Here is a 19,120-nt window from a genome sequence, read left to right on the forward strand (position 1 = left end):
TCTTTAAAGTTGCTTCTTTGTTGAACAGGGCCGCTGTTCACGGGAGTTTCTTGGTCCTTGGTTGCAGGGCAGTCCTCTGAGGCATCAGAGGTCGCTGGTCCCTGTTGGATGCGTCGCTGTTGCAGTTTTCATCGAAGTAGGGAGACAGGCCGGTGGGGCTGGGGCCAAATCAGTTGTCGTCTCCGTCTTCACTGCAGGGCTTCAGGTCAGCAGTCCTTCATCTTCTTTAGGTTGCAGGAATCTATATTCCTCGGTTCTGGGGGCACCCTAAATATGGATTTTAGGGGTGTGTTTAGGTCTGGGAGGGAAGTAGCCAATGGCTACTGTCCCTGAGGGTGGCTACACACTCTTTGTGCCTCCTCTCTGTGGGGAGGGGGGCACATCCCTAATCCTATTGGGGGAATCCTCCATCCACAAGATGGAGGATTTCTAAAAGTCAGAGTCACCTCAGGACACCTTAGGGGCTGTCCTAACTGGGGGGTGACTCCTCCTTGTTTTTCTCATTATCTCCTCCATCCTTGCCGCCAGAAGTGGGGGCAGTGGCCGGAGGGGCGGGCATCTCCACTAGCTGGGATGCCCTGTGGTGCTGTAACAAAGGGGGTGAGCCTTTGAGGCTCACTGCCAGGTGTTACAGTTCGTGCAGGGGAGGTTAAGACGCACCTCCACCCAGTACAGGCTGTGTTCCTGGCCACAGAGTGACAAAGGCACTCTCCCCATGTAGCCAGCAACAGGTCTGGTGTGTGGCAGGCTGGCAAAAACTAGTCAGCCCACACTGGAAGTCGGGTATGTTTTCAGGGGGCATTCTCTAAGATGCCCCCCCCCCCCCCGGTCTGCCCTCCAAAGTCACTGGTACTTACCTGCTGGCAGACTGGAACCGGGGCACCCCTATTTCCATTGAAGCCTATGTGTTTTGGGCACCACTTTGACCTCTGCACCTGACTTGCCCAGAGCTGCTGGTGTGGTAACTTTGGGGTCGCCTTGAACCCCCAACAGTGGGCTACCTTGGACCCAACTTTGAACCCTACTTACCTGTGAACTTAACATTTACTTACCTCCCCCAGGAACTGTTGATTTTTGCACTGTGTCCACTTTTTAAATTGCTTATTGCCATTTTTGCGAAATTGTACATGCTATTGTGATTATTCAAAGTTACTAAGATACCGGAGTGAAATACCTTTCATTTAAAGTATTGTTTGTAAATCTTGAACCTGTTGTTCTTAAAATAAACTAAGAAAATATATTTTTCTATATAAAAACCTATTGGCCTGGAATTGTCTTTGAGTGTGTTCCTCATTTATTACCTGTGTGTGTACAACAAATGCTTAACACTGCTCTCTGATAAGCCTACTGCTCGACCACACTACCACAAAATAGAGCATGAGAATTATCTCTTTCTGCCACTATCTTACCTCTGAGGGGAACCCTTGGACTCTGTGCACACTATTTCTTACTTTGAAATAGTATATACAGAGCCAACTTCCTACATCGGTGTACAGTGTGACGAGGCTCTCGAAGACGCGACAGATGACCTACTTGGTATGGTCATGATAGGGTCTGAGGCATGGATGTCGTGAAAGTTGCAGTAGGAGAAGATGGTCACTACTGTGGCGAGGGTGAACGGTGTTGAGAAGCTCTTTTCGACGCTAACTGTACAGGTGAACAGTGTCTCGACATCGAACGACAATGTAGTGCCATCGATGGAGATCGTCCATGTCTTGACATAGTGTGTTTTGCTGGAGGCAAATGTCTTGACGTTGAACGCCTTGATGCAGAGTGATGGGCTACCGTGGGAGTATGTCTTGACGTCAAGCGGCATCTTGTTACCATTGATGGAGACCTCGATTTATATGCAGTTGTCCTCAGTGTTGCTTTCTTTGACCTCAATGGTTCTGGGCGAGCTCTTGACAGAGTCTCAGCACTTCGGTGCTGGCTTGACGTCGATCAGTGGGTGACCGCCAACAGAGACTTATCCCTTGGAGGTGGCTGTGTCTTCGACGTCATGCCCCTTGAAGCAGTTGGCGGAGGGGTGCTCCTCGATGTCTGATGACGTTGATGCAACGACAAGGGAAGTGATGACGTCAACGGGGAACAAACTAGTACTTTCCTATCTGCTGAGGTAGATCTTGCTCGCCTTTTATCTGAAGAAACCTTTTCCCTAGAGTCCTCCTTCTGAAAAGAGGTGGATAACGTTTTCTCTCTCTCATGCAGTCCATGGAGACAAATTATTTTTCTGTCCTTCAAAGTTCTTTTTGACAGATTCTGGCAATGCTTGCAGGTCTCATTACAGTGGCTTTGAGGTAAGCACACTATGCAGACTGAGTGTGGATCAGTCTGAGCCTTCTTTTTACCACAAGCAGGACATTTTACAAAAAGGGAAGGCATTTTCTTCAGAGAAAAAAGTTAATTTTACTTTTTCTGGTTTAAAAAAAAAAAACAGTGCTCCAGGATCCTAACAGAAGGAGCCAGAAAAAATAACTGACCTAACTGTAACCCAACTGACACCTCACTGTCACCTCTGAGGCATGGTGGGATACTGGAGGTGCTCAGGGCCTTAGAGAGACAGTGCAATTTTTTTGGTTCTGCTATGTTAATTTGGATGCAGCCCATTGGCTAATAATGTCTCTGTATTTTCACTGCAGTTTTTCTCTTTACATGGAATAGTGTACACTTTCTATGCTCTCTTCTTTGATTGCAGAAAGGTTTTACCTCTGCCTGATTAATGAAAACCTTCACAAAAATAAGACATTTTTAGCCTGTTTGTCAGCATAGTCTGCATTCTTGTTTTACAGATATATATATATATATATATATGGAAAATGTCACTTACCCAGTGTACATCTGTTCGTGGCATGAGACGCTGCAGATTCACATGCTGTGCATTATCCTACCATCTAGTGTTTGGCTCGGAGTGTTACAAGTTGTTTTTCTTCGAAGAAGTCTTTTCGAGTCACAAGACCGAGGGACTCCTCCCTTTCGGCGCCATTGCGCATGGGCGTCGACTCCATCTTAGATTGTTTTCCCCGCAGAGGGTGAGGTAGGAGCTGTGAATATACTAAATGTGCCCATGCAATGGAGTAAGTATGTATGTACATAATGTGTATTAAAATAGTATTTATTTACAAATTTAAAACTTTCATTCAACTTATAACGGCTACAGGCTCCCGGGGAGGGCGCATGTGAATCTGCAGCGTCTCATGCCACCAACAGATGTACACTGGTAAGTGACATTTTCCGTTCAATGGCATGTGTAGCTGCAGATACACATGCTGTGCATAGACTAATAAGCAGTAATCTCCCCAAAAAAGCAGTGGCTTAGCCTGTAGGAGTTGAAGTTGTCTGAAATAATGTTCTTAATACAGCCTGTCCTACTGTGGCTTGTTGTGTTGTTAACACATCTACACAGTAATGTTTTGTGAATGTATGAGGCGTAGACCATGTGGCTGCCTTACAAATTTCGGTCATAGGTATATTTCCTAGAAAAGCCATTGTGGCGCCTTTTTTCCTAGTGGAATGCGCTCTTGGTGTAATAGGTAGATCTCTTTTTGCTTTAATATAGCAATAATAATACATTAGTGCTCTTTTTATGTCTAATGTATGTAAGGGTCTTTCGGCTACTGAGTCTGGTTGGGGAAAGAAGACTGGGAGTTCCACTGTTTGGTTTAGGTGGAATGGCGATATAACCTTTGGTAAGAAATTGGGATTTGTACGGACAACCACTTTGTTTATGTATTTGTATAAAGGGTTCTTGTATAATAAATGCTTTTATCTCACTTACTCTTCTAAGTGATGTGATAGCTATTAGAAAAGCTACTTTCCAAGTTAAGTATTGCATTTCACAAGAGTGCATGGGTTCGAATGGTGGTCCCATGAATCGTGTTAATACAATATTAAGGTTCCACGAAGGTACTGGTGGTGTTCTTGCAGGTATGATCCTTTTAGTCCCTCCATAAATGCTTTGATGACTGGGATTCTAAAAAGCGATGTTGAATGTGTAATCTGCAGATAGGCAGATATTGCTGTGAGATGTATTTTAATTGAAGAGAATGCTAGCTTAGACTTTTGTAAGTGTAATAAGTAGCTTACAATGTCCTTTGTGGAAGCATGTAGTGGTTGAATTTGATTAGTGTGGCAGTAGTAAACAAATCTTTTCCATTTGTTTGCGTAACAATGTCTTGTATTAGGTTTTCTCGCTTGTTTAATGACCTCCATACATTCTTGTGGAAAGTCTAAGTGTCCAAATTCTAAGACTTCAGGAGCCAGATTGCTAGATTGAGCGATGCTGGATTCGGGTGTCTCATCTGTTGTTTGTGTTGAGTTAACAGATCTGGCCTGTTTGGTAATTTGATGTGAGGTACTACTGATAAGTCCAGCAGTGTGGTGTACCACGGTTGGCGAGCCCAGGTTGGTGCTATGAGTATTAGTTTGAGTCTGTTTTGACTTAGTTTGTTTACCAGATAAGGAATGATTGGGAGAGGGGGAAAAGCATAAGCAAATATCCCTGACCAACTGATCCATAACCATTGCCCTTGGACTGAGGGTGTGGGTACCTGGACGCGAAGTTTTGGCATTTTGCGTTTTCTTTTGTTGCGAATAGGTCTATTTTTGGTGTTACCCAGCGTAGAAAGTAATCTTGTAGGATCTGGGGATGAATTTCCATTTGTGTGTTTGTTGGTGATCTCGACTGAGATTGTTGGCTAACTGGTTCTGAATGCCTGGGATGTATTGTGCTATTAGGCGAATGTGATTGTGAATTGCCCAATGCCAAATTGTCTGCGCTAAGAGACACAGTTGTGACGAGTGTGTCCCTCCTTGTTTGTTTAGGTATTACATTGTCGTCAGGTTGTCGGTTTTGACAAGAATGTGTTTGTGGGCTATCAGTGGTTGAAATGCTTTTAATGTTAGAAACACTGCCCACAGTTCTAACTGATTTATGTGCAGTTGTTTTGGTTGATTGTCCCATTGTCCCTGAATGCTGTGCTTGTTGAGGTGTGCTCCCCACCCTATCATGGAAGCATCTGTTGTGATCACGTCTTGAGGCACTGGGTCCTGGAATGGCCGCCCTTGGTTTAAATTTATAGGGTTCCACCATTTAAGCGAGAAGTGTGTTTGGCGGTCTATCAACACTAGATCTTGGAGTTGACCCTGTGCTTTCGTCCATTGTGTTGCTAGGCACTGTAGTAAGGGCCGCATGTGTAATCTTGCGTTTGGGACAATGGCTATGCATGAGGACATCATGCCTAGAAGTTTCATTACAAACCTTACTTGGTAGTGTTGGTTTGGCTGTATGTTTATTTAATATTCTGAAACGCTTGTACCCTTTGTGGACTTGGTGTGGCAATCGCTGTTTGTGTGTTGAGTGTTGCTCCCAAGTATTGTTGTATCTGGGATGGCTGCAGATGTGATTTTTGGTAATTTATAGAAAACCCTAGTTTGTGTAGAGTTTCTATAACGTATTGCGTGTGAAGACACTGTTGTTGAGTGCTGGTTTTTATTAACCAATCGTCTAGGTATGGGAATGCGTGCATGTGCTGTCTCCTTATATGAGCAGCTGCTACTGCAAGGCATTTTGTGAATACCCTTGGGCTGTTATCCCGAACGGTAACACCTTGAATTGATAGTGCACGCCGTGTTTTACAAACCTTAAGTATTTTCTGTGTGAAGGATGTATGGGTATGTGGAAGTAGGCATCCTTGAGATCTAACTTTGACATGTAGTCCTGTTTTTTGAGTAAGGGAACCACGTCTTGAAGTGTTACCATGTGGAAGTGATCTGATTTGATGAAGAGATTCAGCGTTCTGAGGTCTAATATGGGTCTCAACGTTTTGTCTTTCTTTGGAATGAGGAAATATAGTGAATAGACTTATGTTCCTTTCTGATGGTTGGGTACTAACTCTATTGCTTGTTTTTGTAACAATGCTTGGACTTCTAGTTGTAACAGATCTAAGTGTTGTTTGGACATATTGTGTGCTCTTGGGGGCACATCTGGAGGTAAATTTATGAATTCTATGCAATAACCATGTTGGATAATGACTAGGACCAATGCGTCCGTAGTTCTGTGTCCAGTTTTCGTAGTATGCAGTAAGTCTCCCCTCCACTGGTGTTAAGTGTTGGGGTTTTGTGACATTGAAGTCACTGTTTGGTATGACTTGTTTTGGGGCTTTGGAATTTTCCCCTTGCTCTTGGGAATTGTCCACCCCTATATGAGCTTCGAAACCCTCCTCTCAGGTATTTTCCCGGATAGGTGGGTCTGGTTTGCGAGGTGGAAGGCTCTGGTGTTTGCATACAAAACCCCCCTCTAAATTGTGGCTTTCTAAATGTGCCTCTGCTTTGTGGGGAGTAGTGCGCGCTCATGACTTTGGCCGTGTCTGTGTCCTCCTTTAATTTCTCAATTGCTGTGTCCACCTCCGGCCCAAACAATTGTTCTTGGTTAAAAGGCAAGTTTAACACAGATTGCTGGATTTCCGGTTTGAATCCTGAGCTCCGGAACCATGCATGCCTGCGAATGGTTACCCCAGTGTTAACTGTCCGTGCTGCTGTGTCTGCAGAGTCTAATGCAGACCTTATCTGGTTGTTGAATATTGCCTGTCCTTCCTCAACAACCTGTTGGGCACGTTTCTGGTGTTCTTTGGGCAAGTGCTGTATAATGTGTTGCATCTCGTCCCAGTGTGCCCTGTTGTAGCGAGCCAGTAGGGCTTGCGAGTTTACGATCCGCCATTGATTGGCTGCCTGTGCTGCCACTTGTTTGCCCGCTGCATCAAACTTCCTACTCTCTTTGTCAGGCGGTGGTGCGTCTCCTGATGATTGAGAGTTTGCCCTCTTTCTTGCTGCTCCCACAACTACTGAATCTGGTGTCAGTTGCTGTGTTATAAACACAGGGTCCGTTGGGGGAGGTTTGTATTTTTTCTCCACCCTAGGCGTGATAGCTCTCCCTTTCACTGGCTCCTGGAAGACCCGTTTTGCGTGCTTGAGCATTGGCAGAGTTTGGTAGGAAGTGTGGGTGGATGCCAAGGTGTTGAATAGGAAATCATCCGCTATTGGCTCAGAATGCATTGGTACACTGTGGAATGTAGCTGCCCTCGATAGTACCTGCGTGTATGCAGTACTGTCCTCTGGAGGTGACGGCCTTGTTGGGTAACAATCTTGGCTGTTGTCGGATACCGGAGCATCATATAAGTCCCATGCATCCGGATCATCCTGTGTCATCCCTGTATGGGTCGGTGACTGCATTGGGGGTGTTGTTACCGGGAGCAGCTGTGGTGAATGTAGTGGAGAAGGTTGTGGCGAAAACCTTGGTGGAGGTGTTTTATCTCTTGCCACCTTTGCCTTCGGCTGCATTTCTGACTCATGAAATGCCAGCTCTCTTTTGATTTTAATTGGTGGAAGAGTTTGTATTTTTCCAGTCTCTGGGTATGCAGCCTCCTTTGGGTATGGTCTGGTTCCCCCATACTTCTTTCCTGCTCAAATCTATGTTCATGCATTTGGCTGGAAAGTCCTTGCTCTTCCGTGTAAGAGCCTAATTTCGGCTCCGAGGCTGCCTTTTTCAGCACCGAAGGTTTCGAAACAGTCTTTTTTGGTTCCGAGGTAACTTTTTTCACCTTGGGTGAATCGAACTCTCGGTGCCGAGATCGTTCAGAGCCTGAATCTCGACCGGAGTCGGATGTCTTCGTCAGTTGTGTGGCCTTTTTCGGTGGCAATGTTTGGTCACTGTTCCCTGGATGGAGATTCTTTCCTCCTCCTCGACGTCGAGCTGTTCTCTTGGTGTCGACGCCATTTGCAGTCTTCTGGCTCTTCGATCGCGTAGGGTCTTTTCCGATCAAAATGCCCGACAGGCCTCATAAGTATCCTCCCTGTGTTCTGGTGATAGACACAAATTACAGACCAAGTGCTGGTCTGTATAAGGATACTTCGAGTGGCACTTCGGACAGAAGCGGAAGGGAGGAGTCCCTCGGTCTCGTGACTCGAAAAGACTTCTTCGAAGAAAAATAACTTGTAACACTCCGAGCCCAACACTAGATGGCAGGATATGCACAGCATGTGTATCTGCAGCTACACATGCCCTCGAACACATATATATGTATATATATATATATATATACACACACACTTAAATTCTCTACAAGATTAGTACTCAAATACGTATATATACATTTAATGCATATACATGTGTGTTTATGTATGCTACAGGGGGGTGGGAAGAGAGAGAGAAGGGAGTGAGAGCAAGAGAGAGGAGGGTATAGGTAAAAAGTCACCATCGTCCTTAGAAAAAACCTTTAAAGTTAAGGATAAGTGAAGTGAGCGGACTTTATGTTAACATCACTTCCTTGACCTGCCTTATCAAACAGAAGAGAGATAGAGGGTCAGCCATTACACTGCACGACGTAACAAAGACATCAACATCTGACAAAGACTCCACTCTGGTTACTGGTCTTCATTAAGGCACATGCATATTGTAGCTCACTTGCTGACAGACACACACATAAGAAAAAACACTTTTGAGATCTCATGTGCTCGGCTGTTCTGCATTTAGCAAGTTTCTCGTTTTGAAACTGGTTTAGGGAGCAAAAAGGGTCCTGCTCAGCTCCACATTGACTTGTCTGTCCCCAATGAACAAGGGTTGAGCCAGAACAGGCATGTGGCTCCAGCCTTACTTGGCATGCCCAGTTCTACTTGGCAAACATTGTGCAACACTTTGGGCAACACCAGTCTTTGTATTAGCTAAATCAATACCATACAGTTAGTTGAAAACATGCACAACAGGTCACATACCCTTTCTCACAAAATATAGAATGTACTTACCATCAGACTTCACAGTATTGTCACTACCATCTGTAGCTTTACTGGTGACACTGCAAGAGTCTGTAAAAACAATACAAAAACCTCCTCAGCTACTATTATATATTTTATTCTGCCAGCCACTTTACAAGGTTGTTTATGGAGTACAATGTGGCTTCTGCCGCCATTACACACTTAATAGAAGAGGTGCATGTGAAGCACAAGTTACTTACCATCAGTAAATATTTTTCTACTCACAAGCTTACTGGCATCCTGAAGCCATCTGTGCTCCTCATACTGGGGAACATAACGGCCCAGTCATCATAGTTGTTTTCAGAATCCATGCAAAATAAACTATGTAAAGTCTGGGCCCTACCCTGTGGCAAAGCAAGGTATCGGATTGCCAAGTGGTAGCATAATAGGCAATTTATTCTTATCCAGTGCTGATGGTGTCAGTATCAGAGTTGGTGAAACTGGAACCAGACCAGAGGATGGCGCCAGTGTCAAAGCGGGGACTGTAGTTGGTGCTGAAACAAAAGGAAACAGACAGCACCGGAGGCAGACTCGCTGGTTGAAGTCTGACTGGAAGCCTCTGTGGTTCCTTATGGCACAAAGGCATGCCACATAGAGACAAACAAGTTATTTACCTTTTGTAACACTCTTTCAGGTACAGACTCTCGCTACAAATTACTCACCTTTTGAATATTCCTCGAGCATTTGACTGGACCTGGCAACTTTCCAGCAGTACCTCTCCCTACCTAAAGATGGCTGTAGGTAACTGGCCCTTGTTGCAGTTAATACCTCCCCCCGTCAACCCCCCCCCCCACACGTTTTGCCTGATGCTGACTTGACAGAGTGTGCTGTGATCCTGCTAACCAGTCCCCAGCACCAGTGTTCTTTTTCTAAAAATGTGCCATTGTTTCCCCAATTAGCACACCCCTGGCACACAAGTAAGTCTAGTGTAAAATGTACCAGTGGTACAAAGGGCCCTGTGACCAAGGAAGGTCCCTAAGGTCTGCAGCATGTGTTGTACCACCCTAAGGGACCCCCCACCCAACACATGCACACTGCCAGTGCAGATTGTGTGTGTTGGTGGGGAGAAAAAGGCAAAGTCAACATGGCATCCCCCTCAGGGTGCCATGCCCACAAAACACTGCCTTTGGCATAGGTAAGTCACCCCTCAAGCAGGCCTTACAGCCCAAAGACAGGGTGGACTATACCACAGGTGAGGGCATAGCTGCATGAGGAGCAATATGCCCCTACGGTGTCTAAGTCCATTCTTAGACATTGTAAGTGCAGTGTGGCCATATTAAGTACATGGGCTGGGAGTTTGTCATTACAAACTCCACAGTTCCATAATGGCTACACTGAATGCTAGGAAGTTTGGTATCAAACTTCACAGCACAATAAACCCACACTGATGCCAGTGCTGAAGTTATGAAAAAATGCACACATGAGGAATCCACAGGTAGCTAATGTATCCACCAGAAAAGTCGTTACCGAAGGTAAGTAACTCGTTCTTCTGATGGATACAACTACCTGTGGATTCCTCACCTAATGAATAGAGTCCCAAAGCAGTACCACACTCGGTGGTGGGTGCCTGAATGGTCAAACCAAGAAATCCTGCAGCACCGACCGTGCAAAATGGCCATCCCTTCTGACCTCAGAGTCCAAACAGTAATGTTTCGCAAAAGTGTGAAGGGACGACCAAGTTGCGGCCTTGCAGATGTCGACCACAGGAACACCTCTAGCCAAGGCCGAGGAGGCCGACTTAGCTCTGGTGGAATGAGCTCTTATACCATCAGGGGGATTCTTCTTTGCTAAAGAGTAACACATTTCATTTTAATGCAAAGAACAACCCACCTGGAGAGTGTTCTCTTGTGGACTGCCTTTCCTCTCCTCTTTCCCACGTAACCGATGAAAAGCTCATCCTCCAGCCTGAAATCCTTTGTCCTGTTTATATAAAAGCTTAGCGCCCTTTTTGGGTCCAAGCGGTGTAGTCTCTTCTTCCTTTGAAGGATGAGGCGGAGGATAAAACGTGGACAGAGTAATTGTCTGGGCCGAATGAAAGGGTGAAACAACCTTCGGAAGGAAAGCAGCCTTGGTCCTCAACACCACCTTATCCCCATAAAAAGTTGTATAAGGGGGTTTTACCGATAGAGCCTGCAACTCACTCACTCTCCTTGCAGATGTTATAGCAACCAGGAAAACTGTTTTAAGAACTAACAATCTTATGGGGCAAGAATGCATGGGCTCAAAAGGGGACCCCATAAGGAAAGTTAGGACCAAGGACAAATCCCATTGAGGCATAACGAAAGGATTTGGAGGTAATTTATTTATTTATAAGGCCCTTCAAGAACCTAAGTACTATAGGAGATTTAAATAACAAAGGCTGGTCTGGAAGACAAAGGCTGACAAGTAACCCTTAACAGTAGCCACTGCCCAACCCCTCTGTGCTAAAGACAAAGCAAAAGATAAAACATCCGACAAATGACTACGTAAGGGATCAATCTGCCTCTCTCCACACCATACCACAAATTTAGACCACCTATTAGCGTAGATAGATTTAGTGGAGTGTCGCCTGGCCGCTAAGATAACATCCACTACCTCAGGCGGGAGAGAAAAGGAACTCAGGTTGCCCCGCTCAATCTCCAGGCATGAAGGTGCAGACTCTGGAGGTTGGGGTGTAAAACCTGCCCCTGCGACTGCGAGAGGAGGTCTGCCCTGAGAGGGAGACGGAGCGGAGGGCACAGTGAGAGTTGAAGAAGGTCGGAATACCACACCCTCCTTGGCCAATCCGGAGCAATTAAGATTCCTTGCCCCCGGTCTTGGCGAATTTTCCTCAATACTCAAGGAATCAAGGGTATGGGGGGGAAACGCGTAAAGCAACTGGTCGCACCAGGTTCTCTGAAATGCGTCCCCCAATGCTCCTTGCACCGGATACTGGAGGCTGCAGAATAACGGGCAGTGTGAGTTCTCCCGGGTGGCAAACAGATCTATCCGAGGAAACCCACACATCTGGAAGATTAGACGGACTTGATCTGGATGGAGACGCCACTCATGGTCGGCCGAGAAATGGCGACAGACTGTCTGCGCGTACGTTCAAGACTCCGGCCAGATGATTTGCTACCAAGCAAATCTGATGGACCTTTGCCCAGGACCATAGCCGAAGAGCTTCTCTGCAGAGAAGGTACGACCCCACTCCTCCCTGTTTGTTTATATACCACATCGCGGTAGTATTGTCCGTCAGGACCTGAACCGACTGACCGCAAAGGGATGGGAGGAAGGCCTTGAGAGCCAGACGTACAGCCCGTAACTCTAACAGATTGATATGAAACATCTGTTCCTCTGGAGACCAAAGTCCTTTGATCTCCAGGTCCCCCAGATTAGCTTCCCTCCCTAGAGTGGAAGCATCCGTTATGACCGTGGTCACTGGTGGAGGCTGCGTGAACGACCTTTCCCGGGGAAGATTGTAGTCCGCAATCCACCACTTCAAATCCGTGGCAGCATCTCTGGAGATCTTGACAGAACCTTCGAGATCTCCTTTGTGTTGAGACCACTGCCTTTGGAGGCACCACTGAAAAGCCCTCATGTGCCAGCGAGCATGCGTGACCAACAGTATGCAGGAGGCAAACAGACCGAGCAGACGTAGGACCTTGAGGACTGGAATGACCGCTCCACTTTGAAACATTGGAACCAACGCCTGAATGTCTTGAATCCGCTGAGGCGGAGGAAAGGCTCGATTCAATGTTGTATCCAGTATTGCCCCTATGAACAGGAGGCGCTGAGAGGGCTCTAGGTGAGATTTGGGCACGTTCACCGAAAAGCCCAGGTCGAACAACAACTGGGTTGTCGACTGCAGATGATGCAACACAAGCTCCGGGGACTTGGCTTTGATCAACCAGTCGTCCAGGTAAGGGAATACTGCTATCCCCTTCCTTCTGAGCTCTGCCGCAACCACCGACATCACCTTCGTGAAGACTCGAGGTGCTGAAGTAAGACCAAACGGGAGGACCGCAAACTGATAGTGCTTCGACCCCACCACAAACCGGAGATACTTTCTGTGCGACTTGAGTATCGGGATATGAAAGTAAGCATCCTGCAAGTCGACAGACACCATCCAATCTCCCTTGTTCAACGCCAAAAGCACCTGAGCTAGGGTCAGCATCTTGAACTTTTCCTGTTTGAGGAACCAATTCAAAATCCTCAGGTCCAGGATTGGTCTCAACCGACCATCCTTCTTGGGAATCAGGAAGTACCTTGAGTAACAACCTTGACCCTTTTCCTGCTCTGGAACCAACTCCACCGCGCCCTTTGAAAGGAGGACTTGAACCTCCTGTTCTAACAACAGGAGGTGTTCTTCTGAACAATAAGATGGGTGGGGAGGGATGGGGGGCGGAAACTCCAGAAAGGGAAGGGTGTAGCCTTTTCTCACAATGCTGGTAACCCAGGAGTCTGATGTAATGACCTCCCACTTGTGGAGAAAATACAGTAACCTCCCCCCTACAGGAGAAGAGTGAGTGGGAATTGGTGGAAGCCTAAGGCTGCTTTCCCTGCTGCACCCCTCCAGAGGAAGAGGAAGAGGCAGAGTGCTGCTGAGAGGCTCCCCTGATACGGACCCTACCCCTCCCTCTAAAAGATCTATAGGAGAGAGAAGAGGTAGGCTGCTGGAATTTCCACCGAAAGGAGGAGGAGGAGGAGCCACGACCAAATCCTCGAAACCTCCTAAAAAATATGGAGGAGGCAGAAGAAGTGGCTTGCAATCCTAGCGACTTGGCCGTGGCCGTGGCCCTGCTCTCCTTAAACCCCTCCAAGGCCGAATCTGCCTTGGCACCAAAGAGCTTGTCCCCATCAAAAGGGAGGTCCAGCAGGTTCGACTGTACATCCGATGAAAACCCTGAGTTACGAAGCCAAGCCTGCCTCCTCGTAAGTACAGCCGTGCCCATTGCTCTAGCCACAGAGTCAGTTGTATCCAACCCAGATTGGATAACCTGAGTTGCAGCAGCTTGAGCGTCCGATACCAGATTCAATAGCCCTTGAGGGACCTCCGTATGCGTAGATGTAATTTCGTCCATCAGAGCATAAATGTACCTCCCTAAAATACATGTAGCATTGGTGGACTTTAATGCCATGCTACATGACGAGAACACCTTTTTGGATTGCATGTCCATCTTCTTGGAGTCTCGATCCGATGGCACAGATGGAAAAGACCCAGGCGCAGACCTTGCCGAGCAGGAAGCCTGGACCACCAAGCTTTCAGGTGTTGGATGTCTGGTAAGAAAGCCAGGGTCAGCCGGTGCAGCCAGATACCTCCTAGCCACAGACCTATTGACAGCTGAAGAAGACACCGGCTTCTTCCAGACCTCCAAAACAGGTTCCAGCAGCACCTCGTTGAACGGCAAAAGTGGTTCTGCTGATGTAGAGGCCGGGTGCAACACCTCTGTCAACAGATTCTGCTTCGCTTCAGTCACCGGCAAAGGCAGTTCCAAGAAGTTAGCTGCCTTCCTTATAACAGCATGAAAAGTGGCTGCCTCTTCTGTATACTCCCCAGGAGATGACAAGTCCCACTCAGGGGAAGTATCTAGGCCACTAGCCGTGTCCAGCCCATGGAGACCCTCACGAGAGTCCTCAATCTCTCCTTCCTTCAGGTTCTGCTGGTACTCCTGTTCTTCCAGGAGACGGAGAGCAAGCCTCCTCGAGTGCAGCCTCTCCTCAATCCTCGGCATCGACATGGCATCAGCAGATGTCGAAGAACGACGCCGATCTCCGGATCCGTCCGACGTTGGGTCTACAGGCGCCACAGGTACCTTCGGCGCCGAACCAGGAGTCGGATGGAGAGAAGACTGCTTTGGAGCCGTAGAAGGCCTAGACGGCGTCACTGGCCGAAACACTGAAGCCGCTGGAGCCGAAACTCTCGGAGCTGAAGTCTCTGGAGCCACCGGAGCAGACACCGGCGCCGAGCCCACGTTCCCCAGGGGGAGAAAGGGCATAAAGGGTGCCGGTCGCAGCGGAGCACCCATGTAAAAAGCCAAAGGACCCGAAGGCCCAGCCGGTGCACCACCTGGAGCCATCTGTTGAAAGATGGAGAACATTGCATTTAAAAATGCGGTATTATCGGCTCCAGGGGCCGGAAAAGCCAGGTACTGGGGTGCCTGGATCGGAGGCGACACCGACGCCGGCCTCGACGTCTGTAACGTCGGAGAAAACATTTGAGGCTGTGGAACCTCAAACACTGAAGGCGGTTGGCCCGAAGACCCGGGCGAAGTCGGTGAGGCTGGAGAAGGCAACGGCGTCGACGGATGGGGAGTGACTGTGGGACTGACCTCCCAAGTCTTCCGACGCTGTGTCGATGGCGACTGCGACCGAGACCTCTCTTTACTCGACCGGCGCCGTGATTCTCGACGACGGGAGTCCCGATGACGCCGATAAGACTTCGGTGGCGAGGATTTTCGATGGTGTCTCTTCTCCTTCCTTTTCGACTTCGCCATAAAAAGCTTGGCCTCGCGCTCTTTCAGGGCCTTCTGATTCATATGCTGACATGAATCACACCTGCCAACATCATGATCGGAACTTAAACACCACAAACAGTCCGAATGTGGGTCCGTTACCGACATCTTGCCCCCACACTCACGACAGGGCTTAAAACCCGACTTCCTCTGCGACATTGTAATCTCAGAGAAAAAACACAGCCAAAAAACACACTGTAACTGTCGAACAGCAACAGTAGCTCCCTCGAAGATAAACGTTTCGAATGGCACGGAAAAAAGGGAACTGACGTCGGCACGTCGGCGAGGACCTCTTATTGCCTGTATGACGTCAGACGGCGTCGCGTGGGCAAATGTGACGTCCTCGTCGACGTGCAGAAGCTAGGAAGAAGATTTCCATCGAGTGCTGGCGCAATGGGCGTATTCATTAGGTGAGGAATCCACAGGTAGTTGTATCCATCAGAATTCTTATATTTAAGGGCTACCCTGAACCCAGCTCACCAGATTCCAGACGACCTCACAAGAAGAAATGCATAGCAAAAACCCCAGCAGAGCAGGAAAGGAGATAAAAACTGACTTCGCCCCAGCCCTACCTGCCTGTCTCCCACTTCAAAGAACCTGCACAAGAAAGGTGACACATCCTGCAGGTCCAACTACCTCTGATAAACCTCCAGAGGACTACTTGCATCACAGATCAAGAACTCCTGTGGACAGCATCCCTGTCCAAAGAAAAAACCTCTTCTAAAGTACTCCCACCTCACTCCAGAAGCGTGAGTCCTGACCACTCTGCACCAAACGCCCATGGACCTTGTCCAGGTGGTCCACCCAGGCAGAGAGGGTTCCCAGGCGATAACGAGCAAGTACTCACCCTGGGTTGACCCCTCCACCCCTACATGACAACGCCTGGAGAGAGAATCCCCAGGACACCCCTGACCGCGAAAGCTACGGATGAAGAGATCCGACACCAAAGGACCCACTGCACCCGCAGCCCCCAGGCCTTGGAGAAACAAACACCCAGTGCAGAAACGATCCACAGACGGCCTTCTTCCCTGTTCGACTGGTGGTGTGCCCATGACACCCCTATGGACCTCACCTGCAGTCTCCGAGTGACCCCGGGGGCCCCCTCATAGACCAGCATTGGGAGCCCAACGTCCTGTTTGCACCCTTCACGTGGCTGCCCCTGTGCCGCTGAGGGTGCCTGTTTGGTGCTTACTTGTGGCCCATCCAGTGCTCTCTTCTAATCCCCCCCCACTGGTCTGCCCTCCGAGCCGTGGGTACTTACCTGCTGCTATACCGAATTCCAAGTATCCCGTCTCCATTGGAGCCCATATTAAAATTCCTCAACTTTGACCTCTGCACCCGGCCGGACCCATGTTGGTGGTGGAGGGTGTTGGGGTTAACTTGAACCCTCAACGGTGGACTACCTATAACCCAGAGTCTGGAACGAAGTTGTGTACTTGTATTTTATTCCATCCTCCATCATCCCCCACCTCTGCTCCCCCCCACCACCACCCCGAACTGGTCAGAAAATGCACTGTCTACTTTTAAAATAGATATTCTGTTTTCTTAAAAACTGTTTACTTGACTAAAGTGAAACAAAGTTACATTGATATCTATGCTAAGAACTTAACTGCAACAGTATTTACTTCTGAACTGAGTCTTGTGGTTCTAGTAATAAAGTAACACAAATATACTTTTCTATATAAAATCCTATTGGTCTGGAGTTAAGTCATTGAGTGTGTGTTCCTTCTATTGCCTGTGTGTGCACAACAAATGCTTAACACTAACCTCTGATAAGCCTAACTGCTCGACCGCACTACCACAAATAGAGCATTAGTATTATCTATTTTTGCCTCTGTCAAACCTCTGGGGAACCACTGGACTCTGTGCACACTATATGTCAATTTTATATAGTATATACAGAGCCATCGTCCTGCAACGGTGTTTTGTTGCTCCGCACCGACTCTGTTCCACTCTGGAAATGTATACAGGGCCTATTAAGGTGTCACTCTACTGCGCTGACATCAGTTGCTTTCAAAAACTGTCTGCGCCCCCAGAAGCAGAGCCCCAAAAGCAAATTGGTAGACAGGGTGCAGATTCCTAGACTTGGATCATATTAATGTATAGAGTCCAATTACAGAGGGTTGGTGAGGAATCTGTGGCCAAGGAAAGTCTCTCCTATTAAGTAAGTAACTTGTTCTTCTGATAGAGACTTCTAGCCCCAGATTCCTCACATTTTGAATAGATAACAAAGCAATACCTGTTCAGAGGTATACCTGTGAATGTACTCAACCCAAAAAGTCCTGAGTGGGCAAAACACCCCTCCTGTCGAACCTAACTGTTCAGGCAGTAGTGCTTCATGAACATGTAGAGGGACACACATAGCAGCCTGGCAAATGTTGAGGACAGGTACTCTGTTTACCTACACGGTGGTACCACTTTTGGCCCTGGTCACACAGTCTTCTGTGAACTGCTTTTTGGCCAGTGCATAGCAGATCTTAATGCAGTCCACGATCCGGTAAGAGATGGTTCTTTTCTGCACAGCCCTGCCTTTTTTTGCTCCAGAAAACCCTACAATGATCTGATTGTCCACACGGTGGTGTTTTGTAAAATTGATTTAAAAGATAAGTGCTCACTTCAGGCCTAAGCGATTAAGTGCTTCTTTCAGGGTGACCAAGACCTGTTGACCGCTGACTTTCCAGTTTACCTTTTGGAGGCAAGTTCTGTAAGGGGTGCCACAATGGAGCCATAGCCCTTCACAAATCTTTTTTAATACCCAGTCCAGCCAAGGAATGCCCTAACTCGGGTCTGAGTTGTTAGATCTACCCAGTCCAGAATACTCTGGATCTTGGGTTGGAGTGGTTGAACTTGGCCTCCATCAACAAGGTGTCCCAAGTATACAACCTCACCCTGCCCTATCTGAAGCCTGCTTGCCTTGTTAGTCTCAGGGACCTTTCTGGGGTGATCAGTCGATCCTGCCAGGTAGAGCGGAGTACAGCAATATCATCTAGATATGCAGCACTAAAATCTTCTAGCCCAGCAAGGACTTTGTTCATTAACCCCTGGAAGGAGGCATTCGATTTCTTTAGACCAAAGGGCATAACAGTGAACTGATAATGCTCATCAGGAGTGGAGAATGCAGATATTTATTTTGCTCCTGGAGTCTGGCCTATCTGCCAGTACCCTGATGTGACATCAAAAGTACTCAGATAGTAGGCTGCTCCCAATCTGTCAGGGAGTTCATCTGCTCTTTGAATTGGATGGCCATTTGTCTTGGTCACTTCACTGAGACCCTTATAGTTCACACAGAACCTCATCTCTTTCTTTCCACCCTGGGAATGAGATTTGGGGATAAGCATGACTGGGCTGGCCCAGGAGATCAATAACTCCCAATTCCAGCATCTTGCCAACTTCAGATCTGATGCTCTCCTCGACACGGTCAGATTGTCTGTATATTTTGTTTTTTCACAAGTAAACTGTCACCAGTGTCCACATCATGGGTACACCAGGTAGTTCTGGCAGGGGGTCAAGAAGAAGAGTTCAGCAAAGTGGTGAAAGCCTGCCTGCAGTCAATCTACTGTTCGTCGGAGAGGGACTACTCCCTCAACTGAGCCATCTTTAGGATAGCTGGAGAGGAGATCAGGGAAAGGCTCACTTTCAGTTTCATGTCCCTCATCTGTGACCATGAGCATAGTCAGCTCAGCCATGGTAAGTGTAGGATAGTCCCTCTTGACATGGTCAACCCCACTTTCGACAGAGTGAACTTGGTCCCTGCTAAACAGGTCCCCAGTGCCAGAACTCTTCTACCAAATCTGCACAGTCATTTTTACTAACTGGCAAACCTTAGCTATCACTATAAATTC

At 47.6% G+C, this 19,120-nt stretch overlaps 1 protein-coding gene across 2 annotated transcripts in view; it reads right to left on the reverse strand.

Annotated features, from left to right (window-relative positions):
- Positions 1–19,120, reverse strand: part of LOC138296808 (exportin-5-like) — a 1,097,230-nt gene that overhangs the window by 147,433 nt on the left and 930,677 nt on the right. For both annotated transcript variants that reach the window (XM_069236256.1, XM_069236254.1), the window contains exon 27: positions 8,797–8,856. In XM_069236256.1, the coding sequence (XP_069092357.1) occupies positions 8,797–8,856 (60 nt within the window). The remainder of the gene's footprint in view (positions 1–8,796; positions 8,857–19,120) is intronic.

The sequence above is a fragment of the Pleurodeles waltl genome, chromosome 5 (genome assembly GCF_031143425.1).
Source record: "Pleurodeles waltl isolate 20211129_DDA chromosome 5, aPleWal1.hap1.20221129, whole genome shotgun sequence".
Classification (NCBI taxonomy): Eukaryota; Metazoa; Chordata; class Amphibia; order Caudata; family Salamandridae; genus Pleurodeles; species Pleurodeles waltl.